The following is a 22,339-nucleotide window of genomic DNA, read 5'->3' on the forward strand; positions in this document are numbered from 1 at the left end:
AGGAACTTGCAAGAATGCATGTGCTATCGGGTCAGGTGTTTGTCTTTTTATATAAAAAAGCAGGAGAAAGAAGAAACAAGGCATGAGAACTGTGATCACAGTGGGAGGGTGAGGCAGAGCTGGTGTCAGAAAGCTTCTTCCATTTCTACTGCACTCCACTGACAGCCATAAATGGCTGGTGACCCAAGCATCAAAACAGATGTTTGTTTTAAACTAAAATGGAACAGAAAGCCCTAAAAGAGCAGGGAACCTATCCATTTTGCCTCTAGATTCTTTTCAGGAAGTTTTTCCCCACAGAACATATCTGTACATTCTTTGCTCTACTCAATATTTGGAAACCGAAGAGAAGAGCCGACATGTAAGTTCCAAGTGTTACTTACAGGAAACATTCCAGCCACAGCACCAAGAAGTAGCAGAGCATGGTGGTGTGTCTGGGGCATTTTAGAAATCCTGATGCACTGAACTATCAGTTCCACGTTGAATTTTTCTTTGTCCAAGATATCTGCAGGTAAAAATATTCACTGATTAACACATTACTGGTCGGCCACGTAGGAATAAACAGTACACTCCAGCACTGCTTTCAGTTTGCAAACCATACCTAATGCATCTACAAAAAATTATTAGGAAGGCAAATTTGTATACCCTTATAGAGGAATCACTCTCTCCTCAACAAAACAGTGTAGACTGAGGAAAAAAAAAACAAGTTAGAGACCATTGTTTTAATGCTGACCTGGTGAGAGAACTACCAAGAGATGAGTCTGGTGATTTTTACCTGCTGGGACCTTGCTACCATCTGATGACAATTTCTGACAGATGTTCAGCAGGCAGCTGAGGATCAGCTGCTTTGTATATTCCATATTTTCTTCTTCTGATGCCATGGGTTCCAGACACCTATACATTCATGACAAAAAATGAGACAGTGTCCAAACTGCATATTAAGATACAAATAAGAAACTGCAATTTTAATTCCACCTAAGTTCCAAACTCAGATTTCCAAAAGTCTTTGCCAAAAGTTTTTGCAAAGTTTCTTTGCCAAAAGTTTCTTTGTTTGTTTTCAAATGTATCAACTGGTCTAATAAAAGACATTTATCAAAGCACTGCCAAAAACATAAGTATAACCTGGACTATAATTGCCAGTCTATGTACTAGGAAGTCTTAAGGAAAGGAAGACAAACAGCCTATATATATATATAAACTTTTCTAAGTGCCTGGATATAGGGCTGGCAGAAAAAACAATAGTTTCCTTAGGTTGCACTGGGCTAAGGCTGTTCCACCATGTGCTGGAAGGAATTTCTAAGCTTAGAGAATTATAATAGCTCTGCTGAAGACACGAGTCCTGCCAATGATCCCAGTTTTAGGACAGGTGTGATCCTTCTTGGCAATCCCAAGCCCTCTACCCAATGAAGTTTTCACACAAGAGAAACTATGCATCAGGTAAAAATCTCATTGTTTGTCAAAGGGAAAAAATATTAATAATTTCCCACTCCCCTCCTCTGATTTGCCTAAAAGAGGTTCAGTTGAAAAAGGCAAGCTAAGCTGCAAGACACGGCAACAGCAGAGACACAGCAGCCCAGATTTCCATGCTTCAGGGTGTGCTGCAGAAGAGAAGGCTCCAGGGCTCTCTTGTGGGAGCACCATTACCTGCTCAGAAGGTTGAAAAGTGCGGGTACCAACGCCTGCGGACGTCGAAGCTTCTTCTTATGCTGCAGCAACTCCAGAATAAGCATCACCCTCTGCCAGCTGAAGTGGCTTGTTTCTGGTGCCAATTCTGCATCTTGAGGCTTTCTAAAAAGACAAGACAAACAATCAGGGATTTCCAAAAGAAATGCTACAGGAAACACACACACAGCCACCCAAGGGAAAAAAAGACAATTTTTTTTTCACGAAGTAATGCATGTCCTTTACTGCTGCTCCTTGGAGAGGAGGCAATGTGTGGGCTTTTGACTGAAGCAGCAACACATTTTAAACAAACAACAACAAAAAAATCCAGACCTAACCTGAAAAACCAAGTGTTTCTTGGAAACACTTTTGGAAGTAGCAGGGGAAAAAAAAAATCTGTTACTGGGTAACTGTCCAAATGATGATCTGCTTGCAGTCCAGGAAACTTGCTTCTCTGGAACTCCTGGTGGTTAAGACACTGATTATTCAGGCAATGGAGGGGGTGTGTGAGCCTGTGTGTTTGTAAACTGTGACAGGTACAGTTTACAGATGGGTCAATCTAATAGGTGATGATTATTCAAAAAATGGCCAAGTGAAGCAAAATTATAAAAGCTATTCTAAGTCAAACCAGGAAAATTAACTCAATATCCTGTTCTAATGTGGCTGAAAGCATGTTTAAACAAAGTAAGTACAGTGAACAAAACAGTTCTTTATGAAAATGGAGAGAAGAAACAGGACAAAGATGTAAAAATTTGTGATTATATTACCATCTTATTGGAAAAAAAGACCGTTTTTCAGTCAACTAACAAATATTTTGGTGAACATTTGTTAGGTTTCAGCCAAGTGTATGTAATTTGTCCACACATCTATATTTAAAACTAACCTTACTATTAACAAAAATGAATATTTTTCAACTGTATCAAGATTTTATAACAGCAACTGCCAACATTAAATATACTGAATTTTTCAATATATTTTGACTGTACTTCCATCAGTTCTCAAACAGTGACATGAGTTGCTTATCTCATGCCAAAAGTTGCTTGGGTTTATTTTACTGTGGACAGGAAAAGAAAAAATAGTTGCTTGCATTTTCAGTACAAATTATTAAGACAAGAGGTGTTTTCAAACTGTGTGGACAGTACTTGTGGGTTTCTACTTATTTTACCTCTGTTGCTGCATTTTCTGCCTTCTAGTCTGTTGAACAGTGGCCAGACTTTTGGTTTTCTCAGGAGGCTCCAGTTCTCTGACAATCTGCTCAGCACACACTATAATCTGAAATAAAACAATAACAATGCAAGCACCAATGAACAATTTGTCACATCACATATCTGTGCCCTGCCTTTTTTCTAAAAACACATCACTTTCATGCAGATATGGGTATATAATCCACGTACTCCTGTCATATCCCAGAAAATGAAAATCAGTGCAGCAGAAAAGAAGTGACTTCTGCTGAATTCATTCACTTAGTGTAGTAAATGACTGATAGGTGGGCTTTAAAGAAACACCTTTTAAAAGTAGTCATTTAACAAACTTTTCACAACATTAACAGTACTCTATTATTTGACAAAAAACTTCCCCTTCCTTTCCTGCTATAAATGATGATAAGCAAGTGTTACTGAATGTAAGTGACACAAAATCACACTGTAACAGGTTTGAACTTATTTCTGTGTTCTGGAGGTTGACACTTACCCCTTTAAACACACTGCTGACTGTCTGGGCACAAAGTGGATTCTTACAGTTTAAGAGTAAGTCAAACAATACTTTTAGTAGCTTCTGTTGCACCATTCCATCTGATACAGCTGCAAAGAATGGCTTAGTAATCTACAAAAGGGGAAAAGAAAAGCATGCAAAGAGGTTTAGAAAATTGCAAGGTGTGAAATTAATATATGAATTCTGTATGACACACCCTATCATACAGTATTGCAAAAATATGCATATTAACTAAATTTTATATCCAGGAATATTTAAGATGTAAATCACATACATGTGAAATAACCAACAGACAAACTGAATTCTGCAATTTTTCACACAACTTGACTGGTGTGGGAAACAAACTTGCTTTTGCCAGCCTTTGGGAAATTCATGCCAACACCTGGCCAATACAGGCCCAAATTTGTAGCTTCCTTCAAATGAAACTTTTTCTCACCTCCTGTATTTTGTTGACAATTTTTTCTCAGATGAAAAACATTAAGTAAAGCTCTTTCCTGACTGACAAAAACCTAAAACCTGTGGAACAGTAGTATCTGTAACGATACAGGAATTTGTCTGCATGCAAATACAGCATTGCTATTTTGTGCTTGTCAAAATGAAAAAAAAATAGAGCAAGCAGCAATATCTCTTTCTGATAATTTAAAGAGTTCAAGTTTTGCAGTCTGTTTTGATGTTTCAAAGACACTATGGAGACATTGAAATCTTGTAGCAAAAGAAAGACAGGTCAAAAGCTGTGGACTCCTCCACACAGGAAGAGCACTTGTAAATCCAATCTCAAACACCGCTAGTTGCTTTAAGCATAAAAAGAAATAAAAGATATTTCATAAAGCCATACCTGCCCAAGTGCTGTGATCTGAAATGGTGGAATTTCTTCATACATTTTCTTGGCAGCATGCAGGCTTTTGATAAATAAATCCAGACTCTGCTGATTCTTGCACAGGAGGGTTGCTGAATATTCGTTGAACTTTCCAAGGATTAGATGCAGGAGAATGACTTCATCTTTTAACATTGCCTCAGGTTTGTTAAAGACCTTCTCTAGCAAACGGTCTAGTGCAGGCAAGAGTTGAGAGAGAACCATCTGCAAACAGAGAAAATGTGTAACAGAACTTTTTATCCATTCTCAATTTAACAAATTTCCAGTAGCACAGCTTCACTTTACTGCAGCATCCCCTTTCTCGGGCCACACTGCATACAGTATTTTAGGCAACAGCTGTTCAACTGGAAAAAATACAAGACATAACATAAGACTACCCCAAGTACCTGCTCATCTGCTCCTCAGCTATTCTCCTCTGCAGAGCTGTATTTCATAATTTCAAGGCACAGACACAAGGTAATTTTTCCAGCCATCTATGACTGCTGTTTTCCATAAAACCCAAACGTGAATCAAAAACACTCACCCCCTCTATGCAGTTTACAATCTTTTCAAGACACATACAACTGAACAGAACATAAAAATTCAAATTTAATTCATTTTTTGAACTTTGAAATTATATATTTTCCAGCACTTGTGGAATTCAGAATATGCTAGATAAGAGCTGGTTAATATATAAAAAAGAAATTCACAGTACTACTTAATACCTTGAAATTCTGTACAGTAAACTCTATATTCACTAACCAAGGTAATACATTTTTTCTGTAACACTGTCTTTTGAAACAGTCTTTTTTAGTAATATCAAGGGAGTTTCCTTAAAAATTCAAATGTAAAATTCTGCAGCCATTACATTCCTGGAAGGAGCATGCAAACGTTTTATGTTTCATCAAGCCATACTTCTCAGCTTTACTCTGTATTATTGGAGGTGTCAACTTAATACCTAATAATCTAATACATTATGGAATTATTTAACAGCATTATTACTAAGTGACATGTGATTTCAGCATTTCACTCAAGTGCAGAATCCATAAAAAATCTCAAAAGGCAGCACTTACTTCACCATGGATTTCATTAAGAATTTTCATTAAGTTTCTTGCAATATAAGATGGGAAAACAGGGCTCTGTACACAATCAAGTATGTTTTCCAAAGCTTCCAACAGTTTTTTCTTCTGGGATTTCTGTTTTGGCTGTGTCTCAAGCTCCCCAAAAAGAGTTCCCATAACCTAGTTCATTAGCAAAGTGAAAATTAAGTTATTTTCTTGCAATAAAAATACCTTAAAAGAACAATTACTTGATGCCTCCATAACACTGCAATTTAGATATAAGCAGAGCTCTTCATCTGGAAGATGGTTAATGCCTCTTAGGTTCTCAGCTCTGCATGTAATATATCCCTTGAATATTTTTATAGTTCCTAAGGAAATTATAAATCAGTCCACTATAGGGTACAAATACAATTAACTTTCCTAGTTACCTTGATTTCTTTTCTGTAAGACAGAAGCTCACAGCAGCAGACAAAACTTGTATTAATGTACACCTTAATTAAAAAAATACCTGTGCTATGTATGTAGGGTCAGATACAATCTCTTCTGTCTTTTGGTCCAAATGCTGAAGGACAGGATGAAATAGAGACTCCTTTATTCCTCTCAAGGAACAGAGGCAGTTGAGAGCAGCCCTTCGAACTTCGCTCACAGGACTACCCAAGTTAACTAGCAAAGATATCACCACTGCAAGAAGAAGGAAAAGAACAGAGTAAAGTGAGTGGCAAAAATTTTACTGCAGCTGTCCCTGAAGAAACATCAACATTACTTTGGAGTTAAGAAGTCGTCTCTTTCCACTGTAAACCTCTGGGGTACGCAAAATCAACTGCAGTCTGACAGATTCATGACACTAAACTTCACCACAGTCCTTATATTCATGTTTAAGCTCAGAGTTCATAAATTGCTACTGTCACACCCTGACAGTGCACAGACAGTAATGCCCTGTAACTGACTCCTTCAGCACAGCACTGTGCTCCCTTAACACTTTAAAGTTAAAAAAAAATGTGGATTCACTTCAAGCTTGGACTTACAACTGCACCAGAGAATCAGCAGGAGAACAGTCTCAGCCCAGTGCAGCTAAACATAAATAACTGAGATACCCTTCATGGTGTAAAATATAGTAAAATTGCACAAAATTAAGAAGTACTGTGATTGAGTTCTAAGATGAGAGACAGACAGATAGACAGAGAGGCAGATATACAGACAGTTTTACTTTACCTGGAGATGATGGTGATAGCAGTTGTTTCTTTTTCTGGTTTGTTTGTGATTGAAGCAGTGCATAGCCAATATACAGAGCCTGAGTCTGTAGCATTGCACTGACTTCATAGTTCAGTTGATTTGAAAGGTTATAACTGTAAGTCCATAAAATGGAAAGGAATTTGAAGAGAACCTCTGAATCTTTTAGATGTACCTTAATTCATCACAATGGAAAAGGAAAAAAGAAATGAAAAAAGCACTTGTTTAATTTATTTGGCAAACTAATACTGAAAACATTTGATAAACCACCCCACCCATTTCAAAGGATTACACTGAAAGAGAACTTCCTCTCAGAAAAACAGAAAAACTGTGTCTTTAGGGAAGAAAAAGTTATTTAGTAACTGCTGCATGTGTACACAAATCCAGATGCTATTTACATATCCATGTGAAAAAACATGAGATGATGTAATAAGGAAATGCAAAATTTCTCCTAGAAGTTTTCCTTTCAGTTTCTGTATTTAAACACTACCAAATTTTACAGAGCAACCCTTTGCAGATAGAACCAAAACGTTTTGCTCAAACTTTAGGTTCTTGATCTTGTCCTGCAAATCAGTTTCCATCTTTGCTTCAGCTAGTACATTTGTTTTGTTTTGGGTTTTTTTTAACTTTAGTTTTCCATTATTACATTTAATTAGGGTTAAAGAACCCAGCTGAAGCATACACTTCCATCTCCTCACAGTACTTGAATGCCACAAGCAGCGTTGCATGAACTGTTGACTATTTTTCTCTAGTTTTCCTTAAAATTAATGCAACCATGTAATAGTTGATGACTCAAAATTCAGAGCCACAAATTCAAAAAGAGTACCTTGAATAAGAGATTCATCAGTGCTCTGTACTGAAGAGCATCGCTTCCCTCACTAGCTCCACTGACAAGCAGGTCAAACAGCCCCAAAAGGAGGTGCAGGTAGTCTTGGCTATCTTGATTCAAAGACTCTGGATTCCACCAAGATTCCTCTAAAAAATACAGGTTATAATTATGACACAGCAGGTGCATAGGAACACCCATGGAAACCAGGAGAAAGCAGGCATCTCTAGCTAAAAGAGGACAATACAATCGTTTGATTTCATGTTCACAAGTAAATAATCTTTACAGATGTCAATAACAAAGAAGGTTAGGGAAGCAACATCTTTATTCCAACAACTTCTGAAGGAAAAAAAAAAATTAACTTTCCTCTTTCATTGATGCAAGGGACAGGCAAGATCTTAACACTTACCTTTTGAAAAAGACGGGGGAGGTTTTAGGCCATTAATGAAGTTTTTCAGTAAGAACAGGACCATAGCTGACTCCTCTGCATGAGCAGTCTCATCATTGTTGAGCTTTTCTATATATGCACTTAACAAGTCCTTAGGCACCAAAGTTTCCTCTACTGTTTCAACAGACCAATTTAGAGCAGTTTCCTGTGAATAAAAGTAAATTTTAATGTATTCTGTCACAATTCCATGCAACAGAAAACAGAAATTTAGCATTAAAATTCAGCAACATTTGATTTTCAAACTCCAAAGAGGTATTATTATGGAGTGAATTACATTTCTGATTTTACATTTAAACTTGCATCTGCAGTTTTAAAACCTATGCCAGCTCTTTCTCCTATAATCACAGTGTACATAATGAGGAAACAGAGGAGTAAAATATCAGTCTCTAAACTATCTCTTCAAAGGGACAGTCAGTTTAACATTTTCATCTAGCTCTGTTCCTGAAAAATAATCCATATCTTTCAGATACTTACATATACAAAAATCATTAATGGAATAACCTGAGGTCAGAATAAATAATTACCCATGTGCCACTAGGTGTGTATATGTGAGAGGATGTACACAAAGAAGCACAGCCCTGCTCACATGGGTTTCTTACACACAGAAAAAACCCAGAGCTGTTTCTCAACCAAGTAAGTCAAGAAAATTCCAATGAAACACACATAAAATATTACAGTAATTCTTAATGGCACTATTGCCAAGTGTGTGTTTTTGCTATGAGAAAAATTGCAGGTGAGATTTTGCAGTCCTTCTCAAAGTTTCTGAACCTGGCTTTCAGTAAAAACAATTAAAAATATCTTATTAATACTGTTTCCAATACAAAGAACATGCCCTCTCTATACTGTTTACATCTTACCTCTGCAGGTTCACAAGTTCTGAGATCTTTAATTTTTTTATTCAAGAAGCAGAAGACTCTGATAGCCACTGGAAAATAATTTTCCTTCATCTGTGTATTGCAGCAGCACTGAACAAGCACTGAACCAATTATATGAGCAGTTACTTTCTGTCTCACACTGTCAGATTCTGCTTCAGCAACGAGTATCAGGTCATCAACCTTAGAAAAATGAGTGGAGGACAACAAAAATCAGTATGACAGTGGGACTTCACTATGACTAAATTGAACATGTAAATGAGAAATGGTATAATACTGTTTACTTTTTATCATAGGTAAAAAGTTACTGTCTGCTGTAATTGTACTCTTTGAAACCTTGCAATGCAGAAACATCAGTTTCTATGAACAACCCACAGGTATACTTGCTTACTCTCTAGAAAATTCTTTTCAGGAAACTAAAATTTCCTCGAATTTAGTTACACTAATTATTTGTCAAAAAAGTTAATCACTTATTTTTTTCATGTTAAGGAAGAAATTGATTTTAAATGGAATGTATTGTGGTTTTCTATTTTATATATGTATGTATGTGAATTGTGTTGAAACACATACATGCATATAAAAAAATGAATACATATATTTATATATACACACACACACACACATACATATATTTGCCTAGCAGTTTGATGATAGCACACTAGTGCCTAGAGCAGCCATGCAAAGTTCTATACCACACTAGTTTGATTACAGTCACCACCTGAAAAGTACAACTTCTTTATGGTTAGGCTGACATGGCACACTTACCGTTTGCAAAAGTGAGGAGGGGTCCCCTGAAGTCAAGTTTCCAGAAAGTAGCAGAATAATTTTCTCATTGGCCACTCCAACCAACTCTGCAGACTTGGTAGATTTAATTGCCTTTTCAAGAGCTGTTCCAAGGGAAAAATATAAAAATCAAATAACCTAGATATAAAATTCATGTATTAACATACTGGTTCTGACTGATAGAATCAGTCAGAAACATACTGAACAATTACTGTCTCTTGGAAAAGAGGTTTTTTTTAAGAAATCTATTCACACTTAGAGCATGATAGCCTGATAGTGACAGCCCGCCTCCTTCAATACATGTTTAAGTTCAGTAAGGATGAGGTCCTAACTTGTCACAACTTCTATCTTATCAAATTAGTTACAAGAAATGCTTTACCTTCGGGCCAGCCCTTCAGTAAAGGATGTAAGGAGCAAAGATCAGACTCTGACAAACAAACAGCCATTTTCCAATCTGAAGATTTTGAATTTGCATTAGTGATTATCATAAAAGGTAACAACTGCATTACTGCTGCATCTAGCAGTTCTTTCTTCTCTTTCAGAATCTCCTCTTCGACTAAAATTTTTACTGCTTGCTCCAACACCTTGTACCTAGGAAGAGAACAAATCATGTTGAAAATACATTACTCAATCACATCAGCAACATTTCTTTGATTTGTTCTCTATTCTCCACGGTGATTTTCTGTATCTAAACAGCAGCAAGAATAAATCAGGAATTCATGGGAAACGGTACGAAAATAATTGAACATCTCTCCTGTAACTCAGCATAGAAATAGCATAACAAAAAGCATTTGCAGAGAAACACAGAGAAAGTTTTTAAAGTATTCTTTATATTTACTTCTTAAAAAATTAATTTATACAGAAAGAATGTATACTGGAAAAAAGAGCATGAACATACCACTTTCCATCCTTTGAAAGATCAGCTTTCTGGAAAATGTTCAAAAGACTTGAAACTATTACTTCTGGATTGACTTGTTCCCTGAAAGTCTGAACCGTAATTGAGAAAAATGAATGAAAATGCAACAATATACAAAACAGTTTACTACATCATAATGGAAAATGCATCTGCTATACTAAGTGGAAACCAAGATCAAACATGACTAACTGCATTTCTGCTGATGTTCATGTAATGAAAATACTATCAGGTGAAAAGAAGTAGTAAGGCTGCCCAGGATGCCCTGTTGATATGCTGAAGTATGGAGAATTTATTGAATGTGGAAGTATTGGTAAAATTGATAAATGATATGTAAACTATGTTATAATTAAGTAAGAAATGCTTGTACTTTACACTGCATCTGGATTACAGAGACATAAAGCACATTAACAAAAGATAATAAAGTTTAAAGGAGCGCTCAGGTGCTTCTATTCCTATTTACTGCTGATGAAGAATGAATGAACACAAAAGACCAAGTCCACTACAGCTAATAACATTCTCCACTACTACTAGCAGAAGCCATAAAGACAGACTGTTACTCTAGCTGGAAACAATCAGTACAATGCATACCAGAGTCCTATCCAGTAAACCTGAGCTGGAGCTCAGGACTTTGCCACTATCAACTGACCAAATGACTTGCATATGGAAAAACTCAACTGAGCACCTCTCACTAGAGTAACGTCTTGTGACTGCACCACCTTCCATCCAAATGACAGATTGTGTGGCTTGCCTTTTTATAGAAAAACATACAGAATAAGCAGGAAGCATGGCTCAAATAACGATCAAAGATTTAAGTATGCTTCAGTAGCTACATTAAAAATAAAAGGAAAACCAAATTGATAAATTCACTTTAACTGCCAACACGCTGGGAAGGATCAGACAGCAAAGATGTGGGGAGAGTTTGTGAGATGGCAAATAACATATGCCTCCTAAATTTATGCTGCTTTATCCTGTTAAAGGACAAAAGTCATGCAGTAAGAACACAAGGACAACAAAGACACAGACACAGTTCCAGACACACACATGTTCGAAACCAGGTAAAATCTAGCATGCCAAAAGACACACACTTACCTCCAAAGAACTGAGAGCAGACATCACAACATCTCTGTTGTCATCCTTGAGCCGTCCAAAAATTGCCTCTTCTATGAAAGCCTGATCAAAACCTTCCTGGAAAAATAAAGGAAAACAGAGTCAAAGGGAAAATAAATTTTTTTTCTGCAGAACACTTTACAGGCTTTTAATGAAATATTTAAGTTCTAGTGTAAGAGAATTGATAATATCATCTAAATTAAACCTCACAGGCAGACTAACTTTCAATAACAAAAAAAAGATTCCTAGAAATATTAATTAACTTGGATTTTATGAAAATGCATGCAGTTTAATCCACAAGAATTATAGCCAGACTCCAGAATATGGGGAAATGGTAACGGAACCCTACTGAAACACCATGAAAAGCAGTAAGGATGACATAGGCACCGTTTCACATACCACTCATCTTCAGCTGCCAAGTCTGGCAAACAGCTTTTTGAAAACATTCTATGTCAAGTCATTCAGTAAGTGAGAGATTCAGACACAAACCTTTGAAGTTTCAATAACATCTTTCAAATGCTGAAGAGCCAGGACCCGCACAGCAGGCTGAGGATGATTCAAACTAAGAAGAAGGGAGGTATCAGAGTCTTCCAGAAACTGAAATACAGATTTCACAGTGACCACATAGCATGTTAAAAATACCTTAAATATACATAAGGATAATGGGAGACCTTCTTACAGCAATTTTTTGTACCAGAAGAAAACCTGCATAATCAAGACCTAGAAAGTTAAATTACAGTGCAATGATACCGTATAACTGTCCTAAATTATTAATTTTGTCACTATTGCAGACAGTTTTTGGAAGATAGCTTTAAAAGTACAGTAAGCCACAGACACCATTATGTCCTAGAAAAGCACGACGCTTATCTAAGGATTCTGAGAAAGCTCTAGTGAAAATGTCAGTGTGACAGAGCACAGATAGAAACTGTTAAAAAGGCATCCCTGCTAGTCCAATTGCGTGCACTTATCTCAGGAACCTTAAAAGCTAGAAGAAAGTCATATGCCTTTGTTCTGCATGCCTTGTTTTTCTGTTAATCCACTTGTTACTCAGACACAGACTCTGCGCCTTTGTTAAATCACTACAAAAATACAGGAAGCGCTTCTTTATGTAGTTCATCATATTTTCCTAAGTGCTTTCAATCCTTCAATCATTGCAAACAACAGCCATAATACTAACCAGCTCTTATAATAAATTCCTTGGCCAGATCTGTTGTAGTAATGGTTATTCTGTGTTAGGCTGAGTTTCAATTGCTCTTCAGAAATGGCACAGGAAGAACTCTGTGGTCACTCTATCCTTCCCTGTTACCGACTGTAAACATTCATAAAATCAGTGCAACGAAAAGGACCAAGCCATCTTCTCTCAAGAGTGATAAAGCCTTCCCAAAACAGACACCTCTGCCACTAACAACATCGTTAAGTAGGATGAGGCCTTGCTGGGCACCACTGTGTTGTCACTATTGACCTCTACAGTGGCCATGTTTCTAAGGAAAAAAATTATCAGTAGCAATTGGAGCAGGTGAAAATGCATAAATTTTAACCAGGGAAAAAAGCTCACACTCATGAGTCCTTATGATAAAAAAAAAATCCAAAAACCTGATAGCTTTTGTTTTACCACAGTTTTGACCAAGCTCCCCCCCAAAATATTTAATCAAGTTAGGGGTCTTTTTTTTTGTTTTGTTTTGTTTTTTTTTTTTTAATTCTTTTTTTTGTGGGAAAGATAGATGTTTTGTTTATAAGGAGGAATAGAGAGCAGAACTCTGTCAAAAATCAGTCTTTTGACAGTATAACCATATAAGAGCCAAGATCACAATCCTACCTACCTTGTACTTGCCACAGCTTAATGAAAGAGAAATAAATTGATGAAAAAGATTTTGGTCAGCCTCATCTGTGCAATCTTCCAGGTGCTTCTCCAACACTGAGTCTAAGGCTTTAGGATACCTGCCAAAAGACAAAACCATCAATATTTTCTGCAGAGGATTATAGAAAAACATGTATTTACAAGAGAACTATGGGGAAAACCAAGGAAACTGAATGCATATGCATTCATCTAAAGCAGGTATTTTCAGTGACTTTGCAAAGGCAATAAACCATTATGTCTTAACACAGATGAATGATACGCAGACCACTAGGATACATAATGAGCAGAAAAGGTCATGCTACAAAGTAAAGAGCTGTACAAAGCCAACAGGTCTGCCTTCATGTATTACAGTGATCACAAAATATTTAAGGACATATCAGTAAAACAAAATTTAGACAGAGACTAGGAGTCAGTTATTCCTTTTGTATCTACTTCAGCAAGACTATTGTTCTCACTACACACAATTATCCAAGATCATAGCTGATACCACCACTCTACAGACTATGGGTCTGTGATAGAAAAATGGAACTTACTTTCTCTCGAGAAGTCTGATGAGAGGAAGGATCTTTTGATTGAGTGCAGCCATTTTGTTGGGATTAGATTCAATCTCTGTACCACGGGAGATAAACTCTTCAAGAAACTTGCTAAAATTATAAACAAAAGGAAAAGCCACCATGTTTTGCATGGTACCTTTTTCATTACTGTTACAAAGCACAGTGCTTAACAGGTTAGAATTAATATACATTGTTTACTTCAAGTACAGATTTGCTGCTGGCCTGAAGTTTCACTCTGTCACACAACTACTCCTACAAATGTTAATGAATAGCTCTTCTGGGTTACTGAATGTTTAAATTTCAGAAACCATGTCTGGACTTATGAACTCAGAAAAACATGCTAATATAATGCTAATACCATCATCAGGAATTATTTATTATTAAACAAGATTAAACCAAATATTCATTATTAAACCAGAAGTGCATAAGAAAAAGAACTGAAGTCAACTCACGCAGCCAACAGGGAATCTAAATCCTTTTCCAGTGGTATACTCTCAAGAATAGCTTGAAGATGCATGATGTAAATGTCATTTTCTGTCTCCTCAGATTCTTCTTGCTCTTCTAAGAACAATCATAAAAGACGAACAACAGTTAGAGAACAGCCCCTTCATACTGATCAAAGCAAACAGCTTGTACAGGCATCATCCTGTAGTGAACCAAGCACACAACTTGTAGTCCAAGTTGCTCACTGATTACCAGCACTAACTCTCTGTGATCCATTAGCAATGCTTTACACCAACATCATTAAAATGCCAAAGCCTGGATCGCTGCCAATAAATTCGAGGGTGCTTTGGCATGTTCCAAACCTGCTGCTAAAAGTTGTGCCAGCAACTTCCCTAGAGCATTCCTTGGTGTGAATTTGGACCTTTTTAACAAAAGAGCTTCCCCAGTAGTGATTCAGCATTACAGTGCCACAGTGCAAACAATCTCTCTGGCACAGACACAGGTTACAACTGCATGTCAGACAGCCTCACTGCCCCAGACTGCTCCCAGGCACATTTAGTTCACTGGGTAAACACAGCTGTCCCCTAATTAAATCACATATGGAGTACATGCAATCTACACAAGATTTCAAAATACTACAATACACCTCTTAAGAGGAAAAAAAAAAAATAGGAAAAAAAAAAAAAAGCCCTTTGAAATGTCAACTACCAAACACACAAAAGTTCAGTCAGGTTTTCACAGGTACTGGCAGAGTTTCAATGGAAGAAGCAATCACAGAGCTTCGACATTTACCTCAGTTATCTGTCCTTAAGGCTGATCTAAGGTTTACAAAGAACCTGTGCTAACTTACCTGTATCACTTTTCACAATGGTGTGAACAAGGTGAGGCAACAGGTAGCAGAGGAGAGGAGAGATATCATAGCCTGCTGACAGGCCTTGCAGAAGTGTTACCAGTTCTGGGGTCTTGCACAGATAATTGAATGGCCTGCACAATTGAAAGGGGGAAAAAAAAAAAGTATGTATGTTCATCTGGGTTACACTTTCAAAACCATGCAGACTTCACAAGGATTCAATTTTCAGCATCAGGTAGCAGCCCCATTGTAAACAAACACAAAGGGCTCCACTTCCTTAACACCAGATGTTTACTGGCACATTTAATATCCAAGAAAGGAGGGTACTGCCAGTCATGTTGAGCACAGCTGCTGCAATGGCACAGTGAACCTACCTAAGTTTTTTGCAAAGCTGGTAGTAAAAGGAAAAATACTTGTATGAATTACAGGAAGAGTTATCCTCACTGCAAGGAGTGTATCTGTCCCCCCAGCAGCAGCTAAAGGGATGAGAAGTAATTGTGCAATGACAGATCCTCTGAGGAGAAGCCATTTCCCTTTCTGCTAACACAAAGCTTCTTCTTGTCTCCTTTTATACCCACCTGGCTGGATGCTGCATAATATATCAGCCCCACACCTGCACTTTTTAACCTCAGACAGTGTTCAAGTATCTAGAAGGTAATCACTCTATATATCCCTCCTAAGTTTTTTGCTGTTGGAATAGTCCTCTCTGCCAGCAAGCAAATTCCCTTGTAGCATGTGAGAATATGTTCAAATCCACATTACCAGCACAAACAAGCCAACTGTGCAGGGCAGGGCAGACAGATGGATGGGAATCTACCATGTGAACCACCAGGAGAACACCTCACCTGAAGTGAGACCAAACAAATTGTAGTATAGAAGGACTTCTGATTCAGGTGTTAAACTACACCAACTCAAAGCCCTTCCATCAAAGGGGAAGAACTTTGCACTTTCCAGAAAGCCTCTTACTTGACAGGGTTCAGTTTTGCACACTGACATCAATCCCTTACTAAGAGAACCAGCAGAAGGATCAAGAGACGACCAACTGACACCACTGAGACTCCTTTGCTTCAGTGGGCATGCAAATTTTCAAAGTAAGCCAAAGGAACTTGCAAGCCCTTTGAAATGTCAACTACAAAAACTTCTGACAGGGAAGTATCCCTTCAATGATGATGATATAAAAAATTCAAATTATCAAAGTGCAGTTTACAATTTTAGAAAGTGGGAAAATCTGATTCATGTAGACTTACTTCTTCCCAAGTTTATCTCCTTTCTGAGTTTGCAGAAGTAGGTTCAAGCAAGCCAGCCCATCCCTGATTAATGAGGGCACTTTAAATAAAGTCTTGCTTATCTGTACCATCAAGGAATGCACCAAGGAAGTCTCCACTGTCACTTTTACTGTCATCTGGCAGATTATCATGTATGTTGCAGCTCTGTAATCCTGTACAGAGGATTTCAAGCCCTAGAAAAAGAGATAAAGGTGAATTTTTAACAAAGAATAACATAAAAGAGCACACTAACATAAAAATAATTTTTATTCTTATTTATCTTTATTTGTATTTTTATCTTATGTTTATATTTATATTATAATACATCTATCTGTCATTTTATCTTATTTGTCTTTAGACATCTATGAAATCTCACTATGTTCTCTTCCATGTGTTAGCATTTAAGGTATCTATAAACTCAACTTTCACGAAGAAAAAGCAGTCATGCAGGGTCCACAGGTAAAGAAGACACAGATAAAAGAGGTTTATTAACTACTGCTCTGTTTGACAAAGCAACAGTTGTGGGAGAGGATATTAAAGCAGGCTGTCTACCCTGACACCATTTCCTCATGGTTCAGCATGATAAATCTCAAAGCAAAGACATTCTTCAAACCACATATCCATTTCTCATAGCTCCATTCCTCATGCTTAAAGTGCTCATCTGAGGTGTGAAAAAACATTATTTCCCATGGACCTTCACCTGCCTAAGGTTTCAAATCAGGCTGAGTGGTACAGTACGTATCACACAGGATGTTTTTCTTGGATGTTATCTGCAGATGCATGTGTGCAGAACATGGGAGGGAAACAGAGCTTCACCTACCTTTTGGACATAAGGGAGCAGCAGAGAGACCATAGTGTCTGTTATCTTCTCTGCAGCTCCAAGAGCTGACACAATGGTGGAAGCATAAAACACAAGGAGAACTCTCAGTTGAGCTGAGTTGCCGGGACACTCTGAAAAGACCTGGATCACAGAAAATAATAGGTTGTTCAGACATCAGGGCGAGTGGAAGAGCACTATGGCTTACCTCAAATTACCAAAATCTTAGAACTCCAGCATGCAAGCTCCAGCAGCTCCTGCTGGCACAACCAAAGTCATCAGCTCTCATGGCAGCAACCCTCGCCAGAGGTTACTGCTCCTCCAGACACAGCAGATGGAAATGGGTGCCAATGTACTTAACCAGAATAAGGCAGCCAAAATCACTTGTGATCTTGGTGTACTGCTCAAGACTCAGCTGGACAGCCAAGAAGCTAACTGGTGTTATGTTTAACACCTCCTTCTACACCTGTGAATAAACTCTGTTACTGTCTCTGCTTTGCTTAGTTTGACAGCAGATGCATCCCAGCTCTCTAAATAACTGGGATCATACATCTTACCCTTCTGAGACTACAGAGCTAGCCCTCTATTAGACAGCTGAAAAAACCAAAAATTTGCCCACCTTCTAACATTCTCAGCTTCAAATTCTCATTAATATTTGAAGACATGTATTTAAAACACCCATGACAACCCCCAGGAAGAGACACGGAAATTCAGAGCACAGTTAAAAACTAATAACAGGAATGAGTTTATGAAAGAAATTAAGACAATTAAGTATACTGAGGCAACACAGTAAATAATACAGTATGGCCAAATTGTTTTTTCATGGCTCATTGGTTCTCAGCCACTTCCTTGCAAGAACTTCTGATAGACTGTCATCTTCACAAATTATAATAAAAGAAATCCTCATATTGTTTACTGATAAATTATTCATTTTACTCTTTGATATGCAGCTAAAATATTAAGAAATAGCACACTACTATAAAAACATGGGGGGAAAAAAGTGACAACAATGTTCTAGAATAAATGAACAACCTTCACAGATTTTGCCACCAGCCTGCAGATGAAATCCATGAAATCCAGGTCTTTGTAGCAGTGTGTAATGACAGTACCCCTTGCCAGTGGGACTCCAGGTTTCTTTACACAGTGAAAAAAAAGCAAAATTAGAACACTCACAGTAAAGTGAAGCACAGAAAGTAAAAACTATTGTAATCTCCAAATTAATCCTACTGATCAGTCAGCATAATTTAAACTGAAATAAGTAATGGATTTCCACACTCTGTTCTAGAATGTTTTGTCTATATAGTAAGACAGATGATGAAGAGAATTACATCTAACCTATGTGCAAATAAACATAAATTTGAGTAACTGATGTATCTTCCTATCAGTAACAAATACTTAAAACTTCAAAGCATGCTTAAACTTAGCCAAAACAAAGAGTAATTACAGTCAAAGCTTTTTAATTAAAACTTCACCTTTAAAGAAAGACAGCAGAAACAACATGTGGGTATCCAGACTCCATTTCTGTAACTAAACTTTTCAGTACATTTCTACAACTAACCACATAAATTGGTGGACCATATTCATAAGCAGAGTAGAACAGCCAAGATATTATTAAAGTCCAAGGCCCTTCTATCTTGCATCTGTTAAATACTTTACCCGTATTGGATCCATCCAATGCCACTTATGAGTTGGGCTTTTCGTATCTAAAAGTTGAATAACTCTCACAAATAGATTAGTCTCATGATATGGCAGAACACAACCAATCAAACTGTCTTGATTGTAGAGATGAATGTGAAATCTAAGGAAAAAAACATATGTATGTAGTTAAAAAGTGTCTGGAAGCCAGAAAGAAAAAAGGATTCATCCACATTTTTCTCAGAATACCTTGTTTACTTGCTTTTAAACAAGACCTGACATGGTTGTCATACTGACTCAGATCTATGGTCCACCTACAGTCCAGAAACTCGAGGTGGCTACCAGCCTGTATGTGCTAGAAGAAAGAAACAGTGCTAGCATATTTTTTTGCCTCACTATCAACAATTTCAGGTCCCTGTACGACTTAAAAATTACCTTTTGCACAGATTTCAATATTAAACCAGACGTTACAATAATCTAGTATGAATCTCTCTGTATAATACATGAATAGAAAAACTGTGATTCAAGTAAGTATGTTGCAGGAAAATCACACACTCGTGATAAGAAGTACTGCACTTTCTGCATTTGGATAGGTTAATTTATATAAATAAATATAACTTCACAAAATACTTCATTGTTTTCTTCTTCACACCTTCTTACAAAACCTTGAAATAAAAATAGTTAGGGCTCATGGTTCTGAGTTAATACCAAAAATTTGCTATTTTACAAAGCCCACTTCTAAAAGCACAATATAAAAGTGCCTCTCTATGTGCTCTGTAAGATGCCTAGGGCTGGGCAACTTTGGGAAAGCTAGGCAAGGAAGTAATTGCTTTTATATAGAGTACCATGACAGATCAAAATAATCACAGAAATTTATCAAAAGACAAAAATCTAATTGGCAAAGAAGAGCATCTGGCCCTGTACGGACTAAGTCCAAATGCACATTATTAACATCCTAACTTGTATTTTCAGAAACCTAAAGTAAAATTATTTTAAATTATTCTCACTGGGGAAAAAGAAATCTTGCATTTCTAGCTTTATCTATTGACATGTAGGATATTCAGTGGATTACCTGTGAATCAGCCATTCAAGGCACTTCTGGGCTGGCTTAAGCATAAAGTAGGGGGACAGGTGAATGAGGAACAATGAAATATTCTTGTTCAGCTGCTGATTTACTGCTTTAGTCTGAACACTGCGTTCAAGGCCTTTGGATGTAGAACTAAACAAACTGGACTGGAACTCTTCAAATGAAGAATCAATCCCCATCAGCTCTTCTAAGCCAGTGCATCCTGTGGGGGGGGAAAAAAAATGGGAGGAATGCTTTAAACACAACAGTTTTTGTTTTCCAGTCCTACCCACCTACCTCCTCACTGGCATATCCAACTTTTTTGCTGTACTGGCATATGTCCTCATCATCATCCTCACAAAGCAAACCAAAACAAACACTAAAGAGGCCTAAGACCAAATCTTTTGGTACACTTGAACTATTTCTCAACTGACAAAGAAAAACAAGATTAGCATCAGCAGAGTGCTCTTGCAGCAGTGAAGACCAGCAGCATCCTGGGTTGTGCTGTCCCTGAGAGCACTGCCAGCAGTCTGAGTGAGGAGGGAACTGCCCCTTCCATTTGTGAGCTGCAGCTGGAGCCCTGAGTGCAATTTTGAGATCATCAGTAGAAGAAAAACATTTCTAGATGCAAGTTCAGCAGAGGAATGCTGACATGGTCTAGGGGCTGGAAAACAACACACAAGGAAAAGGAGGAACTGTTCAGCCTGGAGAAGAGAAACTCAAAAGGAAATCTTCCTACAGTTTGCAGCTACTTAATAGGATACAGTGTGGGTTATCAAGGAGATGGAACCTGACTCTTCTCAGAGATGCACAGTGGAAGGATGAGAGGACAATAGATGTCAGCTGAAACACAGGAAACTCAAACCCAATGTATAATTTTATTTTTTTCTAACAGTGGAATGAACAAACACTGGATCAAAGATCCATTATTGGGTAAGAGATAAAAACACCATCCTCACACTCAGCCAAGCAGTTCTAGAGTAACTATTTAAGAAACCAAAAAAAACCATGATGTGCTGCAAAAAAGATATATATCTACAATCCTGTTACTTTAAATGAAAACATTATATCAATCTGCCTGATTTTAGGAAACAGCTTTCTTATTGAAGAATGTCACATTCCTGGATAAAATTTTAAACAAAAATTAAAAGGAATAGAGCATAAAGAATTTGAAGTGTGCCAACACGGCAAAGGCTAATCCCACTTCACATTACTTGTGACCATAACATTACCCAAGAGCAGGGCATCAGCATGTTTTCATGAAACACAGAATTCATGTCAGAAGGCACATTGGGAGATTTGCAGTCCCAGGCTCTGCTCAAAGGAGTTTCCACAATTGGACCAGGCTGCTCAGGGCATTATCCTGACAGTTTTCAAAAAAGTCACTTTTTTTTCCAAGGCACAACCTCCCTGGGCAATCTTGATAACTGCTGGTCTGTCCTCACACTGATAAAGCTTTTCCTTCTATCCAATTTTAACTCCTATTCTTCCAACTTATGCCCAGCGACTCCTGTTCTCCAGCCATACACTCCTGCTGACAGCCTGGTGCATCTTCTGGGAATCTCCTCAAAGGTAAGGGCAGACTCCTATGAGACCCATCCCAATCCTTCTCTTCTCCAAACCAAATGAGACCAGAGACATTCCTCTCATCAAATGTCCCTTACTGGGTAAATTCTCCAGTCCTTGCGCATCTTGGGGATCCCTGATTCTTCCCCATCACCTCATCCTTACGTGCCAGAAACATGTTCGTAGAGGCACCGCTCCACGGTTTTCCCAAGGACTGGAGTGATGCTAACTAGCCGGCAGCGTTCTGAACAATTCTTTTGGCCTTTTTTGAATACGGCTTTGCCTGTCCTATTTATCTTTCTCCAGCTGTTTTTTGGAGTGTTTTTAAAAACCAGTGGCACGCGTGCAGCCGAACTCACCGATGGCAAAAAACGTGTCCCTGTCAATAGTCGCGGCTTCCTTGCAGGTGAAGAGCAGCGACGCCGCCTCGCTGCGGTCCAGGAGGCTGGGATCGGTCTGGGGAAGCGCCAGCCGCTTCAGCTGCTCCGCCAGGGACGTCATGGCTCCGCGCTTCGGGGAAAGGAGCCTCCGGAGAAAACTGGGGGAAGAAAACCACAGCAGGCCCGCCGATGGAGCAGCCGCATGCACACAGCCGCCTCTCCCGGCCCCGGCGCGGCCCCGCTGCCGCTCGGGGCGAGCACGTGTGGCCGGGCCGGGCCCGGCCGGGCAGCAAGGAGGACAGGGCCCGGCGGTGACGCGTGTCCGTGTCCGTGTCCCGTCCCGGCCCCCGGCCCCCGGCACCCACCTGGCTGGCGCCGCTCCCCGCCGGGCCGCACGTGGGCTGCGCGCGCCGCTCACCCGGAAGCGGCTGCTCCAGAG

The 22,339-nt window shown here is 38.4% G+C and overlaps 1 protein-coding gene across 1 annotated transcript in view; it reads right to left on the reverse strand.

The window, feature by feature from the left end:
- The window catches only part of HEATR1 (HEAT repeat containing 1), a 34,963-nt gene extending 12,638 nt beyond the window's left edge, over positions 1-22,325 (reverse strand). Inside the window, exons 1-28 of the mRNA XM_015621953.3 lie at positions 22,266-22,325; positions 21,880-22,058; positions 19,961-20,177; positions 18,910-19,051; positions 18,286-18,387; positions 17,257-17,397; positions 16,419-16,630; positions 15,172-15,305; positions 14,330-14,438; positions 13,857-13,967; positions 13,286-13,403; positions 11,955-12,062; positions 11,448-11,543; positions 10,341-10,429; positions 9,822-10,033; positions 9,425-9,546; positions 8,645-8,842; positions 7,749-7,932; positions 7,340-7,488; positions 6,496-6,688; positions 5,792-5,964; positions 5,296-5,463; positions 4,205-4,447; positions 3,349-3,480; positions 2,825-2,931; positions 1,642-1,785; positions 773-891; positions 381-502 (exon numbers count right to left, since the gene is read on the reverse strand). Of these exons, the coding sequence (XP_015477439.1) occupies positions 381-502; positions 773-891; positions 1,642-1,785; positions 2,825-2,931; positions 3,349-3,480; positions 4,205-4,447; positions 5,296-5,463; positions 5,792-5,964; positions 6,496-6,688; positions 7,340-7,488; positions 7,749-7,932; positions 8,645-8,842; positions 9,425-9,546; positions 9,822-10,033; positions 10,341-10,429; positions 11,448-11,543; positions 11,955-12,062; positions 13,286-13,403; positions 13,857-13,967; positions 14,330-14,438; positions 15,172-15,305; positions 16,419-16,630; positions 17,257-17,397; positions 18,286-18,387; positions 18,910-19,051; positions 19,961-20,177; positions 21,880-22,021 (3,987 nt within the window). The 5' untranslated portion in view covers positions 22,022-22,058; positions 22,266-22,325. The remainder of the gene's footprint in view (positions 1-380; positions 503-772; positions 892-1,641; positions 1,786-2,824; positions 2,932-3,348; positions 3,481-4,204; positions 4,448-5,295; positions 5,464-5,791; positions 5,965-6,495; positions 6,689-7,339; positions 7,489-7,748; positions 7,933-8,644; positions 8,843-9,424; positions 9,547-9,821; positions 10,034-10,340; positions 10,430-11,447; positions 11,544-11,954; positions 12,063-13,285; positions 13,404-13,856; positions 13,968-14,329; positions 14,439-15,171; positions 15,306-16,418; positions 16,631-17,256; positions 17,398-18,285; positions 18,388-18,909; positions 19,052-19,960; positions 20,178-21,879; positions 22,059-22,265) is intronic.
- Positions 22,326-22,339: the final 14 nt, after the last annotated feature.

This window comes from Parus major, chromosome 3 (genome assembly GCF_001522545.3).
Source record: "Parus major isolate Abel chromosome 3, Parus_major1.1, whole genome shotgun sequence".
NCBI classification, from domain to species: Eukaryota; Metazoa; Chordata; class Aves; order Passeriformes; family Paridae; genus Parus; species Parus major.